General features: G+C 39.0%; 2 protein-coding genes across 3 annotated transcripts in view; one reads left to right on the top strand and one right to left on the bottom strand.

Annotated features, from left to right (window-relative positions):
* LOC101354524 (radial spoke head 10 homolog B) overlaps positions 1-10233 on the top strand; it is a 113361-nt gene extending 103128 nt beyond the window's left edge. The window contains exons 18-19 of the mRNA XM_004380816.2: positions 8013-8211; positions 9509-10233. Coding sequence (XP_004380873.1) covers positions 8013-8211; positions 9509-9680 — 371 coding nt within the window. The 3' untranslated portion in view covers positions 9681-10233. The remainder of the gene's footprint in view (positions 1-8012; positions 8212-9508) is intronic.
* Positions 10234-12627: 2394 nt separating this feature from the next.
* Positions 12628-24276, bottom strand: part of CCZ1 (CCZ1 homolog, vacuolar protein trafficking and biogenesis associated) — a 60453-nt gene continuing 48804 nt past the window's right edge. The window contains exons 13-15 of one of the 2 annotated variants that reach the window (XM_004380815.3): positions 14644-14802; positions 14211-14338; positions 12628-12987 (exon numbers count right to left, since the gene is read on the bottom strand). In XM_004380815.3, the coding sequence (XP_004380872.1) occupies positions 12932-12987; positions 14211-14338; positions 14644-14802 (343 nt within the window). In that variant the 3' untranslated portion in view covers positions 12628-12931. The remainder of the gene's footprint in view (positions 12988-14210; positions 14339-14643; positions 14803-24276) is intronic. The other variant, XM_023735342.1, reaches the window with a different exon arrangement.

Here is a 24276-nt window from a genome sequence, read left to right as displayed (position 1 = left end):
AACAGTGTATAAGTGTTCCAGTCTCTCCACAACCTCTCCAGCATTTATTATTTTGTGTTTTTTGGATTAATGCTAGCCTTGTTGGGGTGAGATATCTATCATCTCATTGTAGTTTTGATCTGCATTTCTCTAATGGCTAATGATCGTGGGCATTTCTTCATGTGTCTATTAACCACCTAAATATCTTCTTTGGTGAAGTGCCTGTTCATATTCTTTGCCCATTTTTTAATTGGGTTATTTGTCTTTTTGTTGTTGAGGTTTTGCAATATCTTGTAGATTTTAGAGATTAGACGCCAATCGGATTTGTCACGGCCGAAAATTTTTTCCCAGTCTGTAGGTTGTCTTTTGACTCTTTTGGTGAAGTCTTTTGATGAGCATAAGTGTTTCATTTTTAGGAGCTCCCAGTTATCTAGTCTCTCTTCTGCTGCTTGTGCATTGTTACTTATGCTTCGTATTGTGTTTGTGCCATGTACTAGGGATCCTAGCATTGTCCCTATTTTTTCTTCCATGATCTTTATCGTTTTTGATTTTATATTTAAGTCTGTGAGGTATTGGTTTCGTTTCAGTTTTTTGCAGATGTATATCCAGTTATGCCAGCACCATTTGTTAAAGAGACTATCTTTTCCTCTATTAACAGACTTTGGGCCTTTGTCAAATATCAGCTGCTCATAGGTGGATGAATTTATGTCCGGATTCTCAACTCTGTTCCATTGGTCTATGTATCTGTTGTTGTACCAGTACCAGGCTGTTTTGACTACCATGGCAGTATAATAGGTTCTAAAATCAGGTGGTGTGAGGCCTCCCACTTTGTTCTTCTTCTTGAGTAATGCTTTACTTATTCGGGGCCTCTTCCCTTTCCATATGAAGTTGGTGCTTTGTTTCTCCATCTCGTTAACCGGTCGAGTCAATTCTGACTCATAGCGACCCCATAAAGTACAACCACCCCATAGGGTTTCCTAGGCTGCCATCTTTTTTTTAAACTTGAACTATTTTATTCTTTTGTGTGTGTGTGTGTGCTTTAGGTGAAGGTTTACAGAGCAAATTAGTTTCTCATTACACAATATACATATCGTTTTGTGACACTGGTTGCCAACCCTGCAACATGTCAACACTCTCCTCTTCTCGACCCTGGGTTCCCAATTTCCATTCGTCCAGCTTTCCTGTCTTCTCCTGCCTTCTCGTCCTTGCCCCTGGGCTGGTGTGCCCATTTAATCTTGTATACATGGTTGAGCTACGTGTATCACTGTTTGTTTTATGGGCCTGTCTAATCTTTGGCTGAAGGGTAAACCTCAGGAGTGACTTCAGTACTGAATTAAAAGGGTGTCTGGGGGCCATATACTCTCGGGGTTTCTCCAGTCTCTGTCAGACCAATAAGTCTGGACTTTTTTTTGTGAGTTTGAATTTTGTTCTACATTTTTCTCCAGCTCTGTCTGGAACCCTCTATTGTGATCCCTGTCAGAGCAGTCGGTAATGGTAGCCCAGCACCATCTAGTTGTGCTGGACTCAGTCTGGTGGAGGCTGTGGTAGTTGTGGTCCACTAGTCCTTTGGACTGATCTTTCCCTTTCATCTTTGGTTTTCTTCATTCTCCCTTGCTGCAGATGGGGTGGGACCAGTACAGTATCTTAGATGGCTGCTCACAAGCTTTTAATACCCCAAACACTACTCACCAAAGTCAGATGTAAAACATTTTCTTTATAAACGATGTTATTAGGCTGTAATCTGTATGGGAGCAGATCACCAGGTCTTTCTCCCACAGAGCCACTAGGTGGGTTTAAACCGCCAGCCTTTAGGTTAGCAGCCGAGCACTTAAGCATTGCTCCACCAGGAGTCCTTGTATCCTTGTCTTAAGGCATTTCAAATGCTGAATAAGTTAAAAGATAGATGTTGTCAAATCTTTTGTCCCAGAGATCTTAATAGTTTAATTGTAGCTTAATATGAGGTTGAAGAATGGCACAAAAAAGGATCTCTTACAATTCATTTCTTTGTCTACTCAGCTTACTCCCATTCACCAGAGTGAAGGTCCCAGGCAGTTGTGTCTTGGGTTCTCTTGTCTGTCTGTCTATGTCTAACATATCTAAGGACATCATAAAATGATCAACAAAGCTAGTTTGAAAGCTTTAATTTCAAGATGAGTAATATAAGCAAGTGATATTTATTTTGGCAAATGAATATAAATTAATATATGAAGTAATTCTTAAACCAACCATAAAAATAATTCCAAAAACATAAAACTTATTAATTTGTAGCCTGAAGTGTAACATTTGACACCAACTCAATGCCTGCAACAACTATGGAAGCAATCACAAAACCAGAAGTCAAAGATAATAGTGGATCACAATACATTTATGATGAAGAAGACATTTCTATTAAAGAAGGACAAGGTATGTTCACTTTAAAAGTAAAATATCATCTAACCACTTGGAAATAACAAAAGAAAACGTTACTGCCAACACAACAAAAACCCACCGATCATGAAGATCTCTGTTCTTCTAAATAATTCTTAGAGAAAATCAAACTGCGTTTCTAAGAATACTTAGAAAACTGAAATAACTTAAACATTACCTGCAAAACATAGCCAAATTATAACCAGAGAAAATTCATATTATTAAATGTTTTCATTATTAAATAAGAAAATAGAGTAACCTAAACATTCTTCAGGCAGAGGAGGCCAGAGTAGAATAACAAAACACAAGGAAAGCAGGAGGAAGGCATTAACTACATAAACTCAGAAATCATACATCAGAAAATAAAAACAGTACAACTGATAATTCTAAAAGCTGGTTAAGTAAAAAGATAAACCAGACAAGCTCAACCCAGTAGAATCATAATAAAAGCGATAAAAAACACATACATTCATTATGAAGGAAAAAGTAGATAACCACAAGTAAGGTTTCTTTTTTAGTGAGAGGATGCTATGTACAACTCTAAGCTAATAAATTTGAAAAATTTGAAATGATTGATTTTCTAGGAAGATGTTAATAACAAAAGTAGACTCAAAATACAGAAAGCCCAAATAGTCCAATAACAATAGGGAAAAAATTGTCAAAAATTATTCCAAAACAGATTTTTATAAGCAAGTACTTTAAAAATTTTACAAAAGCAATAATAAAAGGGTTTTTTTTAAAAAAAAAAAAAAAAGAGACAACTGCAAAGCATAAAATAAGATAAACTTTCAGTTTATTTAACAAAATTAGCGTAGCCAAGATATGAAAACTTGATAAAGGTAAAAAATGAAAGTAATAGACCATTCTCAACTGGGAGAGAGGAGGTGACATGAAAACCACCCTTGAGTGGGAATTCTGGGGAGACGAGGGTGGTGGTGGTGTAGGTGTTTAATTTCCCTACATCTTTCCAGAAAGACAGCACAACTAAGGATAATCAAAAAACCATACAACATGTACAACCAAATTTGGTGACAAGGTGTGTCACCCTGAAAGCCAAAGTATGAGTGAACAGGGACAAATCACCAACAGCTACAAAACCTGTGTGGTATCAGAATGTAAAAAAGATGCAAGAAAAAGATATAAAGGACAGAGGGAAACAACAGAGTGCCTTACAGACTGAGGACGTGAGGACGCAAAATTCCTACGAGAACTCATGGGGAAGCATGGCAGGCCAATCTGAGAAGAGCAACTGAGACTGGGAGACGCTGCGTGCATTCCAGTTTACAATTCAGTGCAAGGGGTCACAGTACAGTTTAACTCTGGAAACTAACCAAAACTCTTCCCAGGAAAAGCTCAACACTGGAGAAGAAACTTCTAGAATTTAAACTGAGAAGGATGGGACAGAAAGGTCCTGGTAAAAAGGGACAGGGAAGTAAAGGTGAAAATCTCAAAGTACAAGGCCATACTTTTTCCTCTGGGAAAAGAACAAAAGAGTCATTAGGCTAGAAAAACGGTCATGATCCACCCCCACCCCCTTTAGTTATAATCACCGCTGTATTCCCGAGTCTGAAGAACACTAAGCATATTCTAGGGACTCAAGAAGTATTTGTTGAAGAAAGAATGAATGATCTCCTTGTGTATCCAGAAAACCTAAGAGGATTACTAAAAAAAACCATTAGAACTAATGAGTTAAGTAAGTTGGGTGGTCTACAAAATAGATGTTAAAAAAAAAAAATCAAGTTTTCCCATATACTATCAAAAATATTATGTATAAAGAAGAGAAAATATTAAGGAGAAGTCCAACTGGTGTTAACAACCAAAACTAAAAATTATCTAGGAATAAACATAAAAAGAATATGTGGGACTTTTATGAAGAAAACTACTGAATTTTACTGACCTTAGAAAAGTCTTGAATAAATAGAAATACCACATACCTGGATGGAAAGACCCAGTATTGTACCAGTGTAGATTCTCTCCAGAATAATTTATAAATTTAGGACCAACCAGTCCCAATTCCAATACAAGTTTTAGGACTTTGACAAAATGATTCTAATGTTCATCTGGAAAAATCAACTGACAAAAACAGCTATGAGAATATTAAAACGAAAATTGAGAGAATGCTTGTGGTCCCAGATACTAAAACATACTGAAAATATAAAACTACAATAAGCAAAACATTTTGGTTCTGGCAAAACAATAGGCAGATCATTGTAAACTCACACAAGTATAAGCATTTATTATATAATAAAGAGGTTATTTTGCTTAGGGAAAAGAGATTACTTAATAAATGCAGCTAGGATTATTGGTTAAAATTAGGGAAAAATTTAGATGGATTAAAGAGTTAAATGTAAAATTTGAAACAGTAAGAATTAACAGTATATACAAGTGAACATTTACATACTCAACATTGAAAAAGGCTTTTTAAAGCATAAAAACTAAGGCAAAAAACTACGAAGAAAAATATGATAGAATTGAGTATGTGAAAACCGAAATCATCTTTCGGCAAAAGAAGCCAAGAACAAAGGAAAAACACTGAAAAAAAAATTGACAGGATAATATCCCTTAAGATATTAAAAATTAAAAAAGATGAATAACCAATACAAAAACAGAAGTCACTTTTTTTCCACAAAATACAAATGGCCCATAAACATATGAAGAGATGTGTAACTTCACTGATAATGAGGGAAGTGCAAATTAAAACAACAAGATGAGAGACCTGTCAGAGATAAAAGAAAACGGTGCTTATGAGAGTGAAGTGAGGTGTGTATTTTCATACATTGCAGGTGGGACCATGAAGTGGTTCAACCTTTCTGAAGGGCAGCTGGGAGACATGCATCAAAATTTAAAATGTGCATACCGTGTTACAACCAGCAATCCCACTTGTAGGGTTTTATTCCAAGGTGATTTTGGAGAAGTAGGCGAAGACATATACAACGATGTTCACTATGGCATTGTTTATAAATCTGAAAACTGGAAATTACCTTGGTTAAGTAGATTATGGAACATCTCTTATGGTTTCTGTCCATACGAGAGGATACTTTATAGCTACTATAAATCTTCTTAGAGACTCTACTGCTAATTGTTAAGCATGTATGCTGATGGAAAACTGACCAGAAGGATGTCCATCACACTAGAGAAGGCAGACGTTTTTGTCTGTTATTTTCTGCAGCTCTTAGAACAGGACCTAGTACATAGTAGATGCCTAAAAAATATTTACTGAACAAATGTTTCCTGCAATTGCAAGTGTGACTTTACTTAGAATTTTGACCTAATAAATTTTATCTTTAATAAAAAGGTGGTGGTGGTGGTGGTGGTTAGGTGCCTTCGAATGGATTTTGACTCATAGTGACCCCATGTGCTGGAGTAGAACTACCTCATGGGGTTTTCTAGGCTGTAATCTTTACAGGAGCAGATTGCCAGGTCTTTCTCCTGTGGAGCTGCTGGGTAGGTTCAAACCGACCACCTTTCAGTTAGCACCTGAAGACTTAATCACTGTGCCACCAGGGCTCCTTGTTGTGGTATTAGTCCTTTAAAAAGGTTTCCACAAGAGGTAGTAGATGAATTGTCAGGGTAGAAAGACTTACTGAACTTGAGGTGCTAAGGGCTGTTTAAGAGGGTTAAAAATATTTTAGATGATATTGCTTTTACCCCCTTAACAGCTCTGTTGAGGTATAATTTATACACCATAAAATTAATCTGTTTTATGTATATAGAAACCATCACCACAACAGTTTTAGAACATCACAAAGTTCTCTCATGCCCCTTTGTAGGCAATCTCCACTCATCTCTGGCGCCAAGCAACCAACAGTCTGCTCTCTCTCCATGGATTTGCCTTTTCTGGACATATCACGTAAATGGAATCATACATTTGTCTCTTGCATCTGGCTTCCTTCACTCAATTGTTTTGCGGTTCATTCATGTTGTAGTATGTATTGGTACTTCCTTTTGCTGAATAGTATTCCATTGTATGGACAGACCACATTTTGTTATCCACTCATCAGCTGATAGACATTTGGGTTGTTTCCACTTTTGGGCTATCATGAACAATACTGCTATGTACATTTGTGTACAAGTCTTTGTGCGGACATGTTTTCATTTCTCTTGGGTACATACCTAGGAGTGGAAATGTTGGGTCATATGGTAACTGTTCATGAGTTTTTCTGTATCCCTTACCAGATATATGTTTTGCAGATATCGTCTCCCAAATGGTGACTTGTTTTCTTGATAATATGTAAGGTGGTCATTTGTTTTGGTAGACATGGCTTACTAAGCCCTTACTAAATGCTTCCACGTACTGTGTCTAATCTTCACAACACCTCTGTGATGGACAGACTTTTATGGAAACTAGGACTCAGAGATGTTAACTTGCCCAGGTGATATAGCCAGGAAGTGGCAGAGTGGGGGCCTTGAGTCTAAGGAGTTTGGCTAGAGTCTGTGCCGACTCTTCTGATAGTGACATGGTACCCAGAAGCCTGGAGCCAGGGCCCACAATCCAAGTGAGTTTATCAGTTACCATCACACCCATTCAGGTACAGCACGCTCCCAAGCCTTATGCCTACCACAGTTTACATTCACATTCTAGAACCTAGGCGTCCACGTGGCAAGTGTGCACGTGAAGGTTCCATTAGTCCTTGTAAAAGCTGGCATTGGCATCAAGGTTCTTCCTATGATTCTTCCACACTGGCTCTGTGGCTCCTGGGATGGAGATGCAATCAGCAGGGTGGATTGTTCACAGAATCCTACCTTTCCATAGGAGCTGTCCCAACACTCCTCCCCCACCTTCACAGAGCAGAATAGCCCAAGCTAAAGACATAGATAGTCTTAAAAAAAAAGCTTTCTATCTTGAAAGATTCCAGGTACTGTTGATATTACAGAACAATCCGAAGCATTATCTTCCCAGAATCAACTATTTTAAACATATTCCAAATTAAATATCTTTTGGCCTCAGTAGATGAGAAGCAGGAGGAGCCCTGGTGGCACAGTGGTTAAGTGCTTGGCTTCGAACTGAAAGGTCGGCGGTTCAAACCCACCAGCTGTTCTGTGGGAGAAAAGACGTGGCCATCTGCTCCCATAAAGATTATGGCCTAGGAAACCCTATGGGGAAGTTCTCTTCTGTCACATGGGGTCGCTATGAGATGGAATGGACTCAACAGCACCCAACAGCAACAATACGATGAAAAGCAACTCCTTCCTAAGTCAGTGGTTTTACCTATCTTTTTATTCAGAGTGAAAATCCTTTTTTTTTTTAAATGAAAACTTTTAAAAAGATGTTGTGAGCAAAAAAGGTTTTTTTCCTCCAAAACACAGAAAATGTAAATTATCTAAAATTTAAATTTAGAAAACCAAAATATGTAATCTATGTAGAAAGACCAGAGGTAACAGGAGACCCAAAGGAAAGGTTGAGGATCACAGCTGTGGTCTACTGAGCACCTGCCCTGCTCCACGCCATTGCTGACGCACGTCAGTTTAATCGTCACAGCCCTCTGAGGAAACAGCATTAACTCCATTCCACAGAGAAGGGTCAGTGATTAGCTCACCAGAGCAGGTGCAGAGCTGGAACATAAACGCAGACTGCACAATGACTGCAGGATCATATTAATGCTCATTTTAATTAAACTCTATTTCAGAGAAATTTGAAAAACTCAAGGATGAACAGAAGGAGAAACTAAACATGTGGGTCAGTCATTTGTATATCTTTTTTGTGAACACGCTCTTCCAAGCATACAAACATGAAGAAACGCTAAAGGAGAAGATAAAGGAAAATAGGTTACATAATGCTGCAATGGCGCAACAGAAGAAAATTGAAAATGATGAACTGGAAGCAAGGTAATTTTACAAAATCCCTCAGTCCCTCCTCCATGAGCTCAGTTATCTTTCTTTCCAGTCTTCTATAGCTTCTAGAGGCATCGGGATCAAATCATGTCATTAAAAGTATGTAACTTTCTAAGGTTGTCATGTCCTCATACGGTACTGACAGCTGTAATTGCCTTGAGGAGCTCTGTGTCTAGCTACCCTCTCCTGGTTGCGTAAGGTGGTGATAATATCTGTGCCCCAAAGCTCACATGAAGAGGCGTGGCTAAGAGCAGGAGCTACAGTCCTAGGCTGCCTGGGTTCAAATCCCAGCCCCACCACTTAACACGAGGGTAACCATGGACAAGCTTCTTCACTGTTTCCTCATCTGTAAGACAGGGACAGGACCTCACAGGACTGCTGAGGACTAAGTGAGCTAATAAGGAGGCTTGGTAGCTCGGTAGTTAAGCACTCGGCTGCTAACTGAAAGGTCAGCAGTTTGAACTCACCAGCCGCTCTGTGGGAGAAAGATGTGGCAGTCTGCTTCCTTAAAGATTATATCCTTGGAAACCCTATGGGGCAGTTCTACTCCGTCCTATAGGGTTGCTATGAGTAGGGGAATCAACTTGACAGCAGTGGGTTTGGTTTTTTTGGCTTAAATGAGCTAGTATTTGTAAAGCTTCTAGAACAGTGCTCAGCACACATAAGCATCAGGATGAATGCTGCATACTCACCTTCTGAGAATGACGGTCAAGGCTCAGTCCAGAAGGGAACACTGGCCCTTTAAAAGTCATCTCTAGCCTGTTGGCCTACTGACTCAAGCATACTAAAGGCAAAAATAAAAACAAGAGGTATTTTAAAAGGCTACTTCAGAGCTACTAAGTTGTTACAGAGAAAAGTGGCTGATGAATCACTTTGGATATATGAAAATTTTATTTTTGACCGTCTAGCTATAGCGTTGACGTCCCCCGGTGGTACAGTTAAACGCGCCTGATTACTAACCAAAAGGTTGGAGGTTTGAGTCCACCCAGAGGCGACTTGGTAGAACGGCCTAGTGATCCATTTCCAAAAAAATCAGCCATTGAAAATCCTGTGGCACACAGTTCTGCTCTGACACACATGGGGTCGCCATGAGTTGGAGTCAACGGCCACTGGTTACTGGTTTAGATACAGCATCACCTTTTATTTCAGGCAAAGGGATGACAGTTTAGTTTTGTTTACAATGAAAGCTGAAATCCAGGTATGGACTAGTTTACACTATATGCAGCATAAAAACAGGTTTTGAAATTTCAAAGGGAAAAAAAGATAGATACCTTCTTACGTTTGCTTTTAGGCTGAGTATCTTGAGAGAGGAAGAGGCCAAGAGACAAGACTGTGAGGTCGACATTACTGTGATAAAGGAACCGGCAGATGCCCCATCCTCACTCTTGACACCAAGCCCTCCTAAAGAGGACACAGTGGCCCAGGCCAGCAAGTCCAGCACGAGTAAGAAAAAGAAAAAGTAAAGGCTACTTGATAACATAAATTAGCCATAAGAACATGCAAATGTAAAAGGCACTTCGAACTACAAGCAGTGTAACAAATTTACTGACCAATAAAATTGTGTTTTACTTCTTAATTTGTTATTTTTGAAATACTGGTACCTTGGCCCACTGTGTTTCACGTTTCTTACATGGATGAGGAGCCCTGGTGGCACAATGGTTAAGCGCTTGACTGCTGACCGAAAGGCTGGCGGTTTGAATCCCCCCAGCGGCTTTGTGGGACGAAGACCTGGTGATCTACTCCCATAAAGATTAAAAATGAAGATTAAAAAAATTACTTGAGCATGCGGCCAAAAAAAAAAAAAAAAGATTACAGCTTAGAAAACTCTATGGGGGCAGTTCCACTCTGTCACGAGGTCACTATGAGTCAGAATGAACTCTGCAGCACCCAACAACATATGGATAGATCACTGAAATTCCTGCAGTTTGAAAACTGCGTTGAATGAAAATACAGGCATATACATATTAAAAGTGTCTATTAAATACATGTTTTAAGAAAACTATAATTCTAGTGATTAGGGTTAGAATCTTATAGAACTGATCAGAAGACAGTGGGGTCTGGACGACGTGATTAAATATTTCTTCCGAAATCCCCACTATCACCCTGGCCTGGAATACTGCCTCTGCCCCCTAACCACTTGCATCCAAATCCTGCCGGTCTCTCATGTGTGTCTCTTACATGGGCCTTTCCCTGGCCCCTTCTCACAAAGTCCCACAACACTGTACACTACATTTAACAAAGGCAAAATGACAACTCTGAGCAACAGAAAGGTAAAGAGCAGGCACTCTACAGGTGGTTAAATGAACACCTGTAGCCTTTAGTAGAAAATTTTATAGTAATAACGTGTTAAAATTTAAGGGTAACCACCAAAAGAATAAAAATACAATCCATAGCTTTCAACCTAGCAGGAGGAATACAGAAAACTATCAATCCAACAAAAAGGAGAACAGAAAACAAAGGAAAATGGTAAACAGGAAACAGAAGTTGTAGAAAACTAAATATATCAGTAATTGCCAGTGTAAACAGATGAAACTCACCTACTCCCTTTTCAAAAAACAAAACCAGAGATTGATTAGATTGGATTAAAAAGTCAATACTTACGTCATTACTCTTTACAAGAGAAGCATCTTAAAATCACACAGAAAAGTTGAAAATAAAGAGGCAGAAAAAGATGCCCCAGGCAAATCCAATCGACGACGGCAACAGCAAGCAATATTAACAACAGACAAAACAGAATTTAAAGCAAACATCTGCATAGTAAAGCTAAAAAGAAAGATAATGATAAAAGAACCAACTGCCAAGAAGATGCAGTTACTCATCTGCATCTTACGTATCAGCCTTGCAAAAGCTGACAATTTAGGGAGGAAAACTACAATCATGATGGAAGAAACAGATCAGGAAGATAAAAAATAAGGACAGTGATCATTTAAGCAACGCAGTCCTACACCGCATAATGTCCGTTCAGGCAACGTCTGACCGCATATACGTCTATGGTCCAGTAAGGTTTTTTTTTTTAAAAAGGGAAAGCAGCTCACCTTTTGTTTATTATTTCCCCCTGATGGTTGTAAAGACCCCAATCTCCAAAATGAGCAGCGGGGCTCCAGGGCGCGTCCCAGTCCCCGCAGTGCCTCCTCCTCCAACTCTTCTTCCTCCTTCCCCTCCTCCTGGCTTCATTCACCCACCCAGCAGCCATGTAGCCATTCACTTCCTTATGTGGTGCTGGCAGGGGCACTGGCAGGCCCCAGGGTGCTCGTGGGCTCCCAGTTCTGGGCAGCGGCTGCACATGATCAGGAAGAGGCCACACAAATAGGGCGGCTACTGCCACCACCAGGTCCACCACCAGCCGCACTCCTGGCACCCACACACCCAGTCCCTGTGGCCACCTCTCTGTGCCCCCACACTCTGCACCTGGATGTGCGCAAAGTCCCTGATCTGGCTGCCGGCACAGCCCCTGCTTAGCCAGCACACCCAGCAAGGCCAGCCTCCTGTATCCAAGTGGATACAGCTCTCAGGCTTTGTCCGTCAGGGCTTCAGGGTCCAGGATGCTCCTGCTCGTATATAATACGGTGTTCTAACAATGTCCAAATAGCCTAACATCCTATTTCACAAAACATGTCATGGATGGTAAGCAATGCGTGACTATACTTAGAAACCAGAATACAACAGAATAAACACTGACAAAAAACTGACCATGTTTTCGGTCAAAAAGTGCAACAGTTTCCAAGGACCCATCACAGACTATGATCTCATTACAGTGCAATTAATTAGCCGTCACCAAGGAATACACTCAACAGCACCTAACAGGATCGGAAACTAAACATGCAAATCTTATATAACTCCCGGGCTAACAGGAGATCACAATGGAACTTGTGCTTATTTAAGAATGAACGACAAGGAAAATGCTACAAACCAATGAAAGTCATGAAGGTTCTGTGCAGAGCCACTTTCAGGGCTGGGACAACACCTGATTTTCTAAACCACTTGGAAGTTGTCCTCAGTACTCCTGGCTACTTTTCACTCAAACCCTGGGATGCCAGACCACCAGAAATTAGGTTAAATTGAATAAAATTCACCCAGGCTTAACATAACCTGTGAAGATGGAGCCCGAGTTGTACCTACCAAGAGTTCTACCTACCAAATGAAGAATGCTTATGTGTAAACCACAGACAGGGCACTTTCACTGAGTTGTGTTTTACATCATCTAAAAGTCACTTTAGTATTCAGGCTACAAAGCAAGTCTAACAGTTATTTTGGGCAAATGCCCCATTCATTATTCACCACTCCAGGTCTAGTGACAGGGAAGGGACTCCAACTAAGGACATGCGTGTTAAAACCCCAGGGCACGAGCCAGGGGCCACTGGCAGGGCTGCCACAAACAGGCAACAGGAGTCGGACCAAATGCAAAGCCAGAATTTTAAAAACTTTAACAATTTATTAGCCTTATTTTCCAGTAAAATATTCACATAATGTCAAAAGAATGGAATGAGAGAGATGGCGCAGACTACCTTGAATTAATTCCACATAAATATGTAAAATCTAAAAATCTCCGGGGATCATCAGTTTAGAGACTGAGTAGAAATCGGATTCTTCCAAGCAAGTATTGCTTTACTATTGTCATTAATCCAGTCACCAATATGACTAATAACTGGCAATGGTAAACAAAATGTTGGCTGAGTTGTTTCTTTAAAGGTATTTCCAGGGAGCCGGTTATCAGTCAATCCAAGAAGAATATGTTATTGAACTGCGTTGCACAAAGTTTCTTCACCTCTTCTGCAAAAACAACAGAAAACAGTAAGGAATAGAGGTTACCACTTAAAAGGTATATGATAAATGTTAGTCCCTTAAATTTTTCTGGAGTAAAGTTGGGGATAAGCGTCTGCATTATTTTTGACCTTAAATCTCACAAGCCTAGGTAAGAAATGTTAACAAAAACAAGGGAAAAAAAAAAAGAAACAAATAAACGCAAGAGACTTCAATGCTATTTAACATACTGAACAGTGCTGCTCTGGTATCCAGAGACGTTTAAACCCAGCACCCAAAGTGCCTAAGATAACCACAGAGTAGAGGATAAGGAGGACAGCATCTAAAATGCAGTTTTTCTTGAGAAATGCGATGCAACAACAAAAGAACTCTACTTGCAACCCTGAACTAGAGATCAAGTGCTCCACTGAGGTACAAATTCTCTTGATTTTATGCAATTTTAAATGAGGCACGTATCTACTGATGTTTCTAATGCACACGACTATTAATACAAGCGTTACTATAAAGAGAAACACTTCCACCTTGTATCAAGTCATCTATAAAAAAATGCCTTAGAAGATATAGGCAAAAAAAAAAAAAAAGGTTCACACCTAACCTTGTTTACAGTTTACACTGGGGTGCAGCTTCCCTAAATGCACCACTACTTGCTCCATGTCTACATACAAGGCGGCAAAGGAGCTCACAGGAAGGTGAGGCTACCATTTCCTCCAGGGCAACAAAGCTGTCAGGGTCACAGACAAAGCAATTGTTCTGATCACACTGTATAGAGGACCAGACCAATTGCTTTGGATGAAAGATGGAAGAAAAATTCTACAGTATTATTCTGCTGATATACAGATAAATCTAGCTGTAAACTGCCATATAAGCCTGGCAGTTCTGCATACAAAATATGTATTTTTATCATAGGAAAGTTAAAAAGGACATTGTTATACATGGTATGGAAAGGCATGGGCTTTTTCTTTCTTTTAGCATTGTAAAAAATAATTTTCTTTTGGCCACTGCCAAGTTTCCCATGATTCAGGAAAGTTTGTGAGATATTTTTTCAAGGAACTCTGCTACAGAAAAACATAAAATGAATCAAATGCTGGTGTCCTTTAAGCACTGGAGGCATCTGCCTGAAATCTCAAAAGTCAGGATTTGTTCTATTTACCATGTTTCTTAATTCACTGAGTTTTTTTAAATACCAGTGGCATTAAAATTAAAATTTTGCTCAAGTACCAAATCCTATTTACCATTTACTTCAATCAGGTTTGCATTTTTTTGATTCAAAATAACATACAGCTCCCGCTGATCAGACTTTTTCCCAACAACCCAATAATCACTCATCGCTTTCACGATGATTTCTTCATCTTCATCCACTCTGTAAGACAAGAATTTCAAAGTGCAACTGTTTAGCAGACAGACAACTAGACTGCGAAAAACAAACATTCTAAAACGAGACAGGAAACTGGTCACTTGGAAAGCTCTGGGAGTTGGCTGACCACATGTGGGTGGCCAGCTGCTCGTGGGCGGACTGATCCACCTGTTCACAAGTGGAGCCCATGAAGGTGGTCAAGCGGAGTACTTGAAGGGGCTTTTGGGTCCCTTGGTTTTGAAAAGGATGCCCTGCATATAAGTTCTCTTACTAGAAAAGGGACACCTAATGTGAGGCATTGTTAAAATTACCTAGTGAAATCACTGTTGATGTCACCTAGAATCTTCATGAGATCAGGATGAACGGACGTAAGTGACACACTGGGCGTTTTCCTCATGTGAATTGTACTTTTCTCTGCTAAATTCATATGGTTGAAGTAGATAAATTTAAACTGGGGTTCTTTTTCAGACCTGTGGAAAAAATGTCAATGACATGGCAAATTCTGAAAGAATAATTACCCAAATTATACAACTACACTGTTAAAACATTAAAACCTTACAGCTAAGGCCATGTATTTTCAATGGCTGGGCCTACAAATCAGGAATCTCAGTTAAGATGTAACAACCTATTCATTTATTAGTAAAAATATCCATGCGAGTGAGGTATTCAATACGATGGAATTTTCCAGAGAGCTGAGGTTTTTTTTAACACCAAAAATATTTCAATCATTATGTGATTATTTTCCCAGTGAAAGTAGTGTTTTATAAATGGTAGTTTATAATTCGCACTCAGTTATTTCCTTGACTTCTATTTTAAATGCAAACTATCAATATAAGCCATTTATCTGCTAGGAGAGGGGTCAGTGAACTACAGCTCTGTTTTTCTAAATAAAGTTTTACTGGAACGTGGTCATGCCCATTTGCTTATATATTGCTGTCTATGGTATTGCCTGTGGCTGCTTTTGCTCTAAAGCAACAGAGTTAGTAGTTGTGATGTATCTAGCCCACAAAGCTTAAAATATTATCTGGCCCTTTACAGAAAAAGTTTGCCAACCTCTGTTTTAGGAGAGTAATACCTCATTCATCCCAGGGTTGGGGAATGAACGAGGTATTCCTCATAAGCAAATGGGCCATGTACTGAAGCTCACTACTCTTCCTAATGCCTCTTAATCATCCTAAATGAAAATCGTTCTAAAATGTATTATCTTTTCCTGCTTACGTTTAATGAACATATTCAGCAGGGTATACCTCTTTATTTTTTAAAGTGACTCTGGGCAAGGCTACACTACACAGCTCATCCTCACCTCACCTCTGCTTGTACCCCTACTTGACACACTGGGGTCTGGGGGAGAGCCCGAGCACAGCCCTGCCCTTGGGGACTCAGAAGCCTTCTCTGCTTACGTTAGGGTTAGCAGCCATGTTCTGGAGGGCTGAGGGTGCTGGAAAGCTGACCTCCGGGTAAGTGGGTTACTACTGTAATACTTTATATCTAGGCAAAGAAAGAACGTGGATGATTTAGTTTCCAGGAAAATAAAATTCTTCCAAAACCAGAATTCGTTTTTAGAAGGCCCTTAAAACTAAGAAAAGTAAGTATAATTACAAGTAAAACTGGAAAAATGAAAAATTCAAAAGCTATTTGGGAAGAGATGCAAATATAGTTGTCTAAATTTCTAACCCCAAAACACTGTGTGGCTTTCCTTCTCCCCTTGTTTATAATATATAAAATATCCTTTTAAGAAGATTTCAATGATTTCTCGTGCACCCCCAAACAGAAATTTACAGTAGAAAATGCTACTTAGGTAGTTAAGATGGGCAACTGTGGACTTTTTCTATTCCCACCCTCCATGAAGGGTAAAAATAGAAAGTTATTTGCAAGGTAGTGTCAATGAAAGAAGAGACCCACTCACACAAGGATAATATTCATTCTATAACCTTATTCGCTTATGAAAATTAACATCTAATAGTGTGCTAGTTTTGAATTAGCAGCAGCCCCATTTATCTGTCATCTTTCCAAAGAGTGAATACTTAATCCTTTTTAAACACCAACACATTTTTCTCAAACACAAAATTATACAAATGTCTTGCCTTCTTAAAAAAGAACGTACTAGCAGACCTAATGGGCAACACCTGCCCAAAAGCAAAGACTAGAAAGCAGGCAGGGACAAGAAACCTGGACGAATGGACACAGGGAAGCCAGGGTGTAAAGGGAAAGGAGAAGAGTGCTGACACATTGCGGGGCTTGCAACCAACGTCACGAAACAATTTGTGAATAAATTTTTGAATGAGAAACTAATTTGTGCTGTAAACTTTCACCTAAAACACAACTGAAAAAACACAGAACATACTAAAACATAGTGCATATATGTGTGTATGTATACACATCATGTTTAGTAGAACTCTTGTTGATGCCTTCTTATAAAGTTTGGTATATAAAATACCATAGCACAATAGTGTTATCTTCAAATAAACACATGGAAGGGTGGAGTCTGCCTTAAGTGGTTATATTCTATGCCTTTTCAATATGCCCACTAATTTTTAAACAGATTCTCTGCCTTCTGAATTACCCACCTTTTTTTTTTTCAATTGTTCTTTAAATGAAAGTTTACAATTCAAGTTAGTCTCTCATACAAAAATTTATACACACTGCTATGTGACCCTAGTTGCTCTCCCCATACTGTGACAGCACACTCCTCCTTTCCACACCGGATTTCCCATGTCCATTCAACCAGCTCCTGTCCCTTTCTGCCTACTCATCTCGCCTCCAGATAGGAGCTGAACATTTAGACTCATGTATCTACTTGAGCTAAGAAGCACACTCTTCACAAGTATCTTTTTACGTCCCACAGTCCAGTCTAATCTTTGTGTGGAGAGTTGGCTTTCGGAATGGTTTTAGTTTTGGGCTAACACAGAGTCTGGGGGCTATGTCTTCCAGGGTCCCTCCAGTCTCAGTCAGACCATTAAGTCTGGTCTTTTTACTAGAATTTGAGTTCTGCACCCCACTTTTCTCCTGCTCCGTCAGGGACTCTCTGTTGTGTTCCCTGTCAGGGCAGTCACTGGTGGTAGCTGGGCACCATCTAGTTCTTCTGGTCTCAGGCTGATGGAGTCTCTGGTTTATGTAGCCTTTTCGTCTCTTGTTACCTGCCATTTTTTGCTGTGATTAGCATCACAATGCCTTCACATTCCTTTGCATTTTTTTTTCTACTATAGGCTGAAATTAGGGTAGTGGCGGTTTTGTGATAGAATTCTTGCTTTCCATGTGGGAAACCCGGGTTTAATTCCTGGCCAAAGGACCTCAAGTGCAGCTACCACATGTATGTCAGCAGAGGCTTGCGTGTCGCTATGATACTGAACTGATTTCATGGAGCTTCCAGACTAAGACAAACTTGGAAGAAAGGCCTGGTGATCTACTTTTGAACATCACCCAATGAAAACCCTCTGGATCACAACAGCCCATTGTGGGTGGGGTCCCCGTGAGTCAGGGATGACTCAGTGGCAGCTAACAACAACAACACAGGCTGAAAACCCAAGTAGCTGTGACTGGTAGGTGTCCAGAGAGATCGTGAGGAGCTCTCCCATAAGTAGGCAGCATTAATATAACTGAGATGCCAGAGATTTGAATGTTTAAGGACCAGGTATATGAAAACGTTCTGTTTTTCAAAAACATGCCAGGAAAGTTTGCTAAGATCTCTGAACCAGCAGATGTTCGACGAGCACCTCACTGCTTACACAGCATCACCTGTTGGACTCTAACCTCCTTTTGTGAGCACAGAGACAATCTCATTGTTTTTTTTTTTTTTGTTCTTGGCTGGGTTCCAGATAGCTACATTTGAGAGAGATGTAACTTCTAGATGAATTTGGTCACTGTTGTTCCTCACTTAGCAGATACAACTAAAGGATAAAAAGAAAATTCTGAATCGATAAATCTGGGATATTGTGATAAGGAAAACTGGCCTTAAGTTATGAGTTACATGTTAAAGTTTTTTTCTTACCTGCCTCTCTAGAGTAATCAGGAAGCAAGAGAGAGCTAAGAATCCTTGTAACTTGCATGTTAACCTTTCCCTGGAAGAAAGACTTCCTTTGGCAAACTTGACCATTACCATTACAATACCACTGTGCTATGATCTGTGCTGTCATCGTTGGATGCCATCCAGAAGTAACCCCACGTGACAGAGCAGAACTGCCCCACAGGGTTTCCCAGGCTGAAGTCTTGAAAGAAGCAGACTGCCAGGTCTTTCTCCTGCAGAGCCGCTAGGTAGTTTTGAACTGCCAACCTTTCGGTTAGCAGCCGAGTGCTTAACTGCTGCGTCACCAGAGCGCCTTCACTGTGTTACATGCATGGCTAATTTTCCTTCCTCACTTTTCCTCCTGATCTCTGTGTCCAACCATTACCAACACTTATTGTTAATCATTGTACTCTTCACTTCATGTACCAACCAGCGGAGTCAACCTCTTAATCAACCGGGTTATTTTCAAATTAAGATGGATTGATAAAAAAGGATTATAAAAGAATTACTCACAAGAAAGAGTACCCTTTTCGAATAACTTTCTACTTCCCCCTCCTCATGTCTTTTCATGTTTAGTGTTAAAATTAGCTAATAAATAAGGATACGTGAAAGAAACAGAAACTGAAGTCTCAGACTGGGAAACCTGAATATCGAATTAAAAAAAAAAAATCCTTTGCCGTCGAGTCAATTCTGACTCATAGCAACCCTACAGGACAGAGTAGAACTGCCCCATAGAGCTTCCAGTGAGTGGCTGCTGGATTTGAACTGCCAACCTTTTGGTTAGCAGCCCAGTGCTTAACCACTGCACCACCAGGGCTCCGATTATTGAATTAGGGGAAAAAAAATTAAGTCAGATCTTTCCTCAAGCCCTTAAAAATTCCAGGTGACTTAAAGATTTAAACACACACACACACACACACACACACACACACAAATAAAACCATAAAGTTAGAGATTAAAATGAGATAATATTTTAATAATATTGGAGTGCGAGGGCTCCAAGTATGACACTAAAGACAGAAATTTAAATGATTAATAAAATTGACTACATAATCCCCAAATTTCTATATTATATAAAAAATAGTAAAACTAAAGTTAAATATAAATAAATTGGGGAAAATATGCGATATGACTGAAGATTACCGTCCTTTATGTATAAGCAAGTAAGAAAAGATAAAACACTTCAATAGAAACAGAGCCAAAGGACATGGATGACAATTCATAGGAGAAACACAAATGCCAATAAACACACAAAGAGATGCCCAACCTCAGTGCCACATACTGGACTGGCAAAATACAGAGTGTATGAAGAACAGGTGAGGTGGCGTAGGGCTCTGGGATGAGTATAAAATGGCACCACTCTTCTGGGAGGTGATCTGGCAATGTGCGTTCATATTTCAATTGTACATTCTCTTTGCCTCAAAACTTAATTCTAGGGATTTATCCTAAGGGAGATAATTAGATGCATGTACCAGATTTTTCAATAAAGAACTGTTTATAATACTAAGAACAGTCATACCCAGGCTACACATTAAATGGGAAAATAACTAGAACACCTCTATTCAATTAAATACCAAGACCTATTAAAGAGAATGAGGCAGATCCATATTTATTGACTTAAAATGAGCCCATTCCATTATTTTTTAAAACATTACAGATTTGTGGCATGATCTATTTTTAAAAAAAATGTATATAAAAAACAAACCCACACTATGTGTATATGCCACTATGTTTATGTATCCATATAAGTCTAAAAAGCAGCCAAATGAGTTAAGATTTCCAATATCTAGATTTCTGAATTGTTTAAAATTTAAGGGCATTATGTTCAAAAAAAGGAAAAATTAAAACAAAATTTTAATTATTAAGATTTTGAGTAAAAAAGTAATCAAGGTGTCACAAAATTTAATAGAAACCAGAGGCCAATTTAGGCCATTCTTTAAAGGGTTGATCTCAATTTCATAAGGAACTTATCAAAGTAAGTTTATGAATATGGATTAAACTCTAAACATTATACCTTATAATACAGAAAATGTCTTTATGAACTTGGATTAAATTTACAGTCAGCCAGCAATAAACTCACACCTATCAATAATCACGCTGGATGTAAATGGCTTAAATGCACCCATAAACAGACAAAGAGTGAAAGAATGGATAAAAAAACAGGATCAATTAATATGCTGTCTACAAGAGACACATCTTAGAAACAAAGACGTAAATTTATTAAAAATCAAAGGATGGAAAGAAATGTATCAAGCAAAGAGCTACCAAAAAAGAACAGGAGTGGCAACACTAATCTCAGATAAAATAGACTTTCAAACAAAATCCACCAAAAAAGACAAAGAAGGGCACTATATAATGATTAAAGGGATGATCCATCATGAAGACAATAACCATAATAAACATCTACGTACCCAATAACAGGGCTCCAAAATACATAAACAAACTTTAATAGCACTGAAGAGAGAAACTGACAGTTCCATAATAACAGTAACAGACATCAATATACCACTCTCGGCAAAAGACAGACATCTAGAAAGAAACTCAGCAAAGATACAAAAAAGCTAAAGCCCACTATCAGCCAACTTGACCTCAGAGATATATATATAGAACACTCTACCCAACAGCTGCAAAGTACACACTCTTTTCTAATTAATGCACATGGAACATTCTCCAGAATAGACCACATCTTAGGTCACAGAGCAACCCTCATAAAAATCCAAAACACTGAGATAATACAAAGTATCTTCTCTGACACAATGTCATCAAGGTAGAAATTAACAACAGGAAGAGCAAGGAAAAAAATCAATTACATGGAAACTGAATAAACACCTTGCTTACAAACCACTGGGTAACATAAGAAATCAGAGATGGAGTAAAAAAATTTCTAGAATCAAACAAGAATGAAAACACATCATGCCAAAACCTTTGGGACACAGCAAAGGCAATCCTCAGATGTCAATTTATAGCAATAGATGTACACCATTAAAAAAGAAGAAAGGGACAAAATCAAAACATTAGCTACACAACTCAAACAGAGAACAGCAAAAAAAGCCCACAGCTACCAGAAGAAAGGAAATAATAAAGATCAGAGAAGAAATAACTGAAATAGAGAACAGAAAGACAAAAAGAAAGAATTAACAAAACCAAAAGTTGGTTCTTTGAAAGATCAACAAAACTGACAAACCACTGGCCAAACTGACAAAAGAAAAACAGGAGAGGACACAAATAACCCAGATAAGAAATGAACTGGGGGACATTACAACAGACCCGACTGAAATAAAAAGGATTATAAGAGTATTATGAAAAACTATGCTCTTAACAAATTCGAAAACCTAGAGGAAATGGACATATTTCGAGAACACACTACCTACCCAGACTAACACAAAATGATGTCAAAAACCTGAACAGACTCATAACGAGAAAAAATTAAAAAGGTAATAAAAAAAGCGCCCAACAAAAAAAATGCCTGGCCCACATGGCTTCACTGGAGAATTCTACCAAACATTCAGAGAAGAGCTTACACCAGTACTACTCAAAGTATTTCAGAACACAAAAAAGGCAGCAATACTTCCAAATTCATTCAATGAAGCCAGCATAACCCTGATACCAAAACCAGGCAAAGACACCACAAAAAAAGAAAACTACAGACCAATATCTCTCATGAATATAGATGCAAAAATTCTCAATGAAATTCTAGCCAATAGAATTCAGCATCATATCAAAAAAATAATACACCATGACCAAGTAGGATTCATACCAGGTATGCAAGGATGGTTCAACATTAGAAAATCAATGAACGTAATCCACCACATAAATAAAAGGAAAGAAAACAATCACATGTTCATCTCAATCAATGACGAAAAGGCGTTTGACAAAGTCCAACACCCATTCCTGATAAAAACTCTCAATAAAATAGGTATAGAAGGGAAATTTCTCAACATAATCAAGGACATCTATGCAAAACCAATGGCCAACATCATTCTTAATGGAGAGAGGCTGAAAACATTCCCCTTGAGAACAGGAACAAGACAAGGATGCCCTGTATCACCACTCCTATTTAACATTGTGCTGAAGTCCTAGCTAGAGCAATAAGGCAAGAAAAAGAAATATAGGGCACTGAAATTGGTAACGAAGAAGTAAAACTGTGCCTATTTGCGGATGATATGATACTATACACAGAAAACCCAAAAGACTCCACAAGAGAACTACTGAAACTAACAGACTCAGCAGAGTAGCAGGATACAAGATAAACATATAAAAATCAGCTGGATTCCCACACACCAGTAAAGAGAACGATGAAAAGGAAATCAGGAAAACAATACCATTTATAATAGCCCCTAAAAAAAATAAAATACTTAGGAATAAATCTAACCAAGGATGTAGTAAGACCTATACAAAGAAAACTACAAAACACTACTGCAAGACACCAAAAGAGATCTACATAAATGGAAAACATACCGTGCTCATACCAGACTCAACATTGTGAAAATCACAATTCTACCCAAAGCAATTTACAAATACAATGTAATCCTAATCCAAATACCAACAACATTCTTTGAAGAGATGGAAAAACTAATCATTAACATTATATGGAAAGAGAAGAAGCCCCAGATAAGTAAAGCACTACTAAAGAAGAACAATACAGTAGGAGGACTTGCACTACCTGACCTCAGAACCTACTATACAGCTACGGTAGGCAAAACAGCCTTGTACTGGTACAGTGACAAACACACTGACCAATGGAAAAGAACAGAGAACCCAGATGTAAATCCATCTAGCTACAGTCACCGGATCTTTGACAAGGGCTCAAAGTCCATCAAATGGGGAAAAGACAGTCTTTTCAACAAATGGTACTGGCAAAACTGGATATCCATCTGCAAAAAAATGAAACAGGACCCATACATCACAGCATTCACAAAAACTAATTCAAAATGGATCAAAGACCTAAATATAAAGCCAAAAACTATAAAGTTCATAGAAGAAAAAACAGGATCAACAGTAGAGGCCCTAATACACGGCATTAACAGGATACAAACCATAATTAACAACAGATGAACTCCAGAAGATAAGCTAGATAACTGGGATCTTCTAAAAATTAAACACTTACGCTCATCAAAAGACTTCACCAAAACAGTAAAAAGAGAACCTACAGACTGGGAAAAAGATTTTGGCTATTACAAATCACACAAAAGTCTCTTGTATCTACTTGAGCTAAAGGCACACTCCTTACGAGTATCACTTTATGTCCCACAGTCCAGTCCAATCCGTCTAAAGAGTTGGCCTCGGAAATTCTTTTAGTTCTGCCCTGATAGAGAAACCGGGGTCCAAGCTTTCCGGGGTTCCTCCAGTCTCAGTCAGATCATTAAGTCTGGTCTTCGTACTAGAATTTGAGTTCTGCACCCCACCTTTCTCCTGCTACATCAGGGACTCTCTGTTGTGCTCCCTGTCGGGGCGGTCACTGGTGGTAGCCAGGCACCATCTAGTTCTTCTGGTCTCAGGCTGGTGAATTGTCTAGTTTATGTGCCCCTTTCTGTCTCTTGGGCTAATACTCTGCTTGAGTCTTTGGTGTTCTTCATTCTCCTTTGCTCCAGGTGGGTTGGAACCAATTGATGCATCTTAGATGGCCATTTACAAGCTTTTAAGACCCCAGACGCCACTTCCAAAAGTGGGATGCAGAACATTTTCTTAATAAGCTTTGTTATGTCAATTGACCTAGATGTCCCCTGAAAGCATGGTCCCCAGACCCCTACCACTGCTACTCTGTCCCTCAAAGTGTTTGACTGTATTCAGGAAACTTCCTAGCTTTGGTTTAGTCCAGTTGTGCTGACTTCCCCTGTAGTGTGTGCTGACTTCCCCTGTAGTGTGTGCTGTCCTTCCCTTCACCTAAGATAATTCTTATCTACTATCTAGTTAGTAAATAACCCTCACCCTCCCTCCCCAC

Source organism: Trichechus manatus, unplaced genomic scaffold (genome assembly GCF_000243295.1).
Source record: "Trichechus manatus latirostris isolate Lorelei unplaced genomic scaffold, TriManLat1.0 scaffold00077, whole genome shotgun sequence".
NCBI lineage: Eukaryota > Metazoa > Chordata > Mammalia > Sirenia > Trichechidae > Trichechus > Trichechus manatus.
This window is presented reverse-complemented; position numbering and strand designations above follow the sequence as displayed.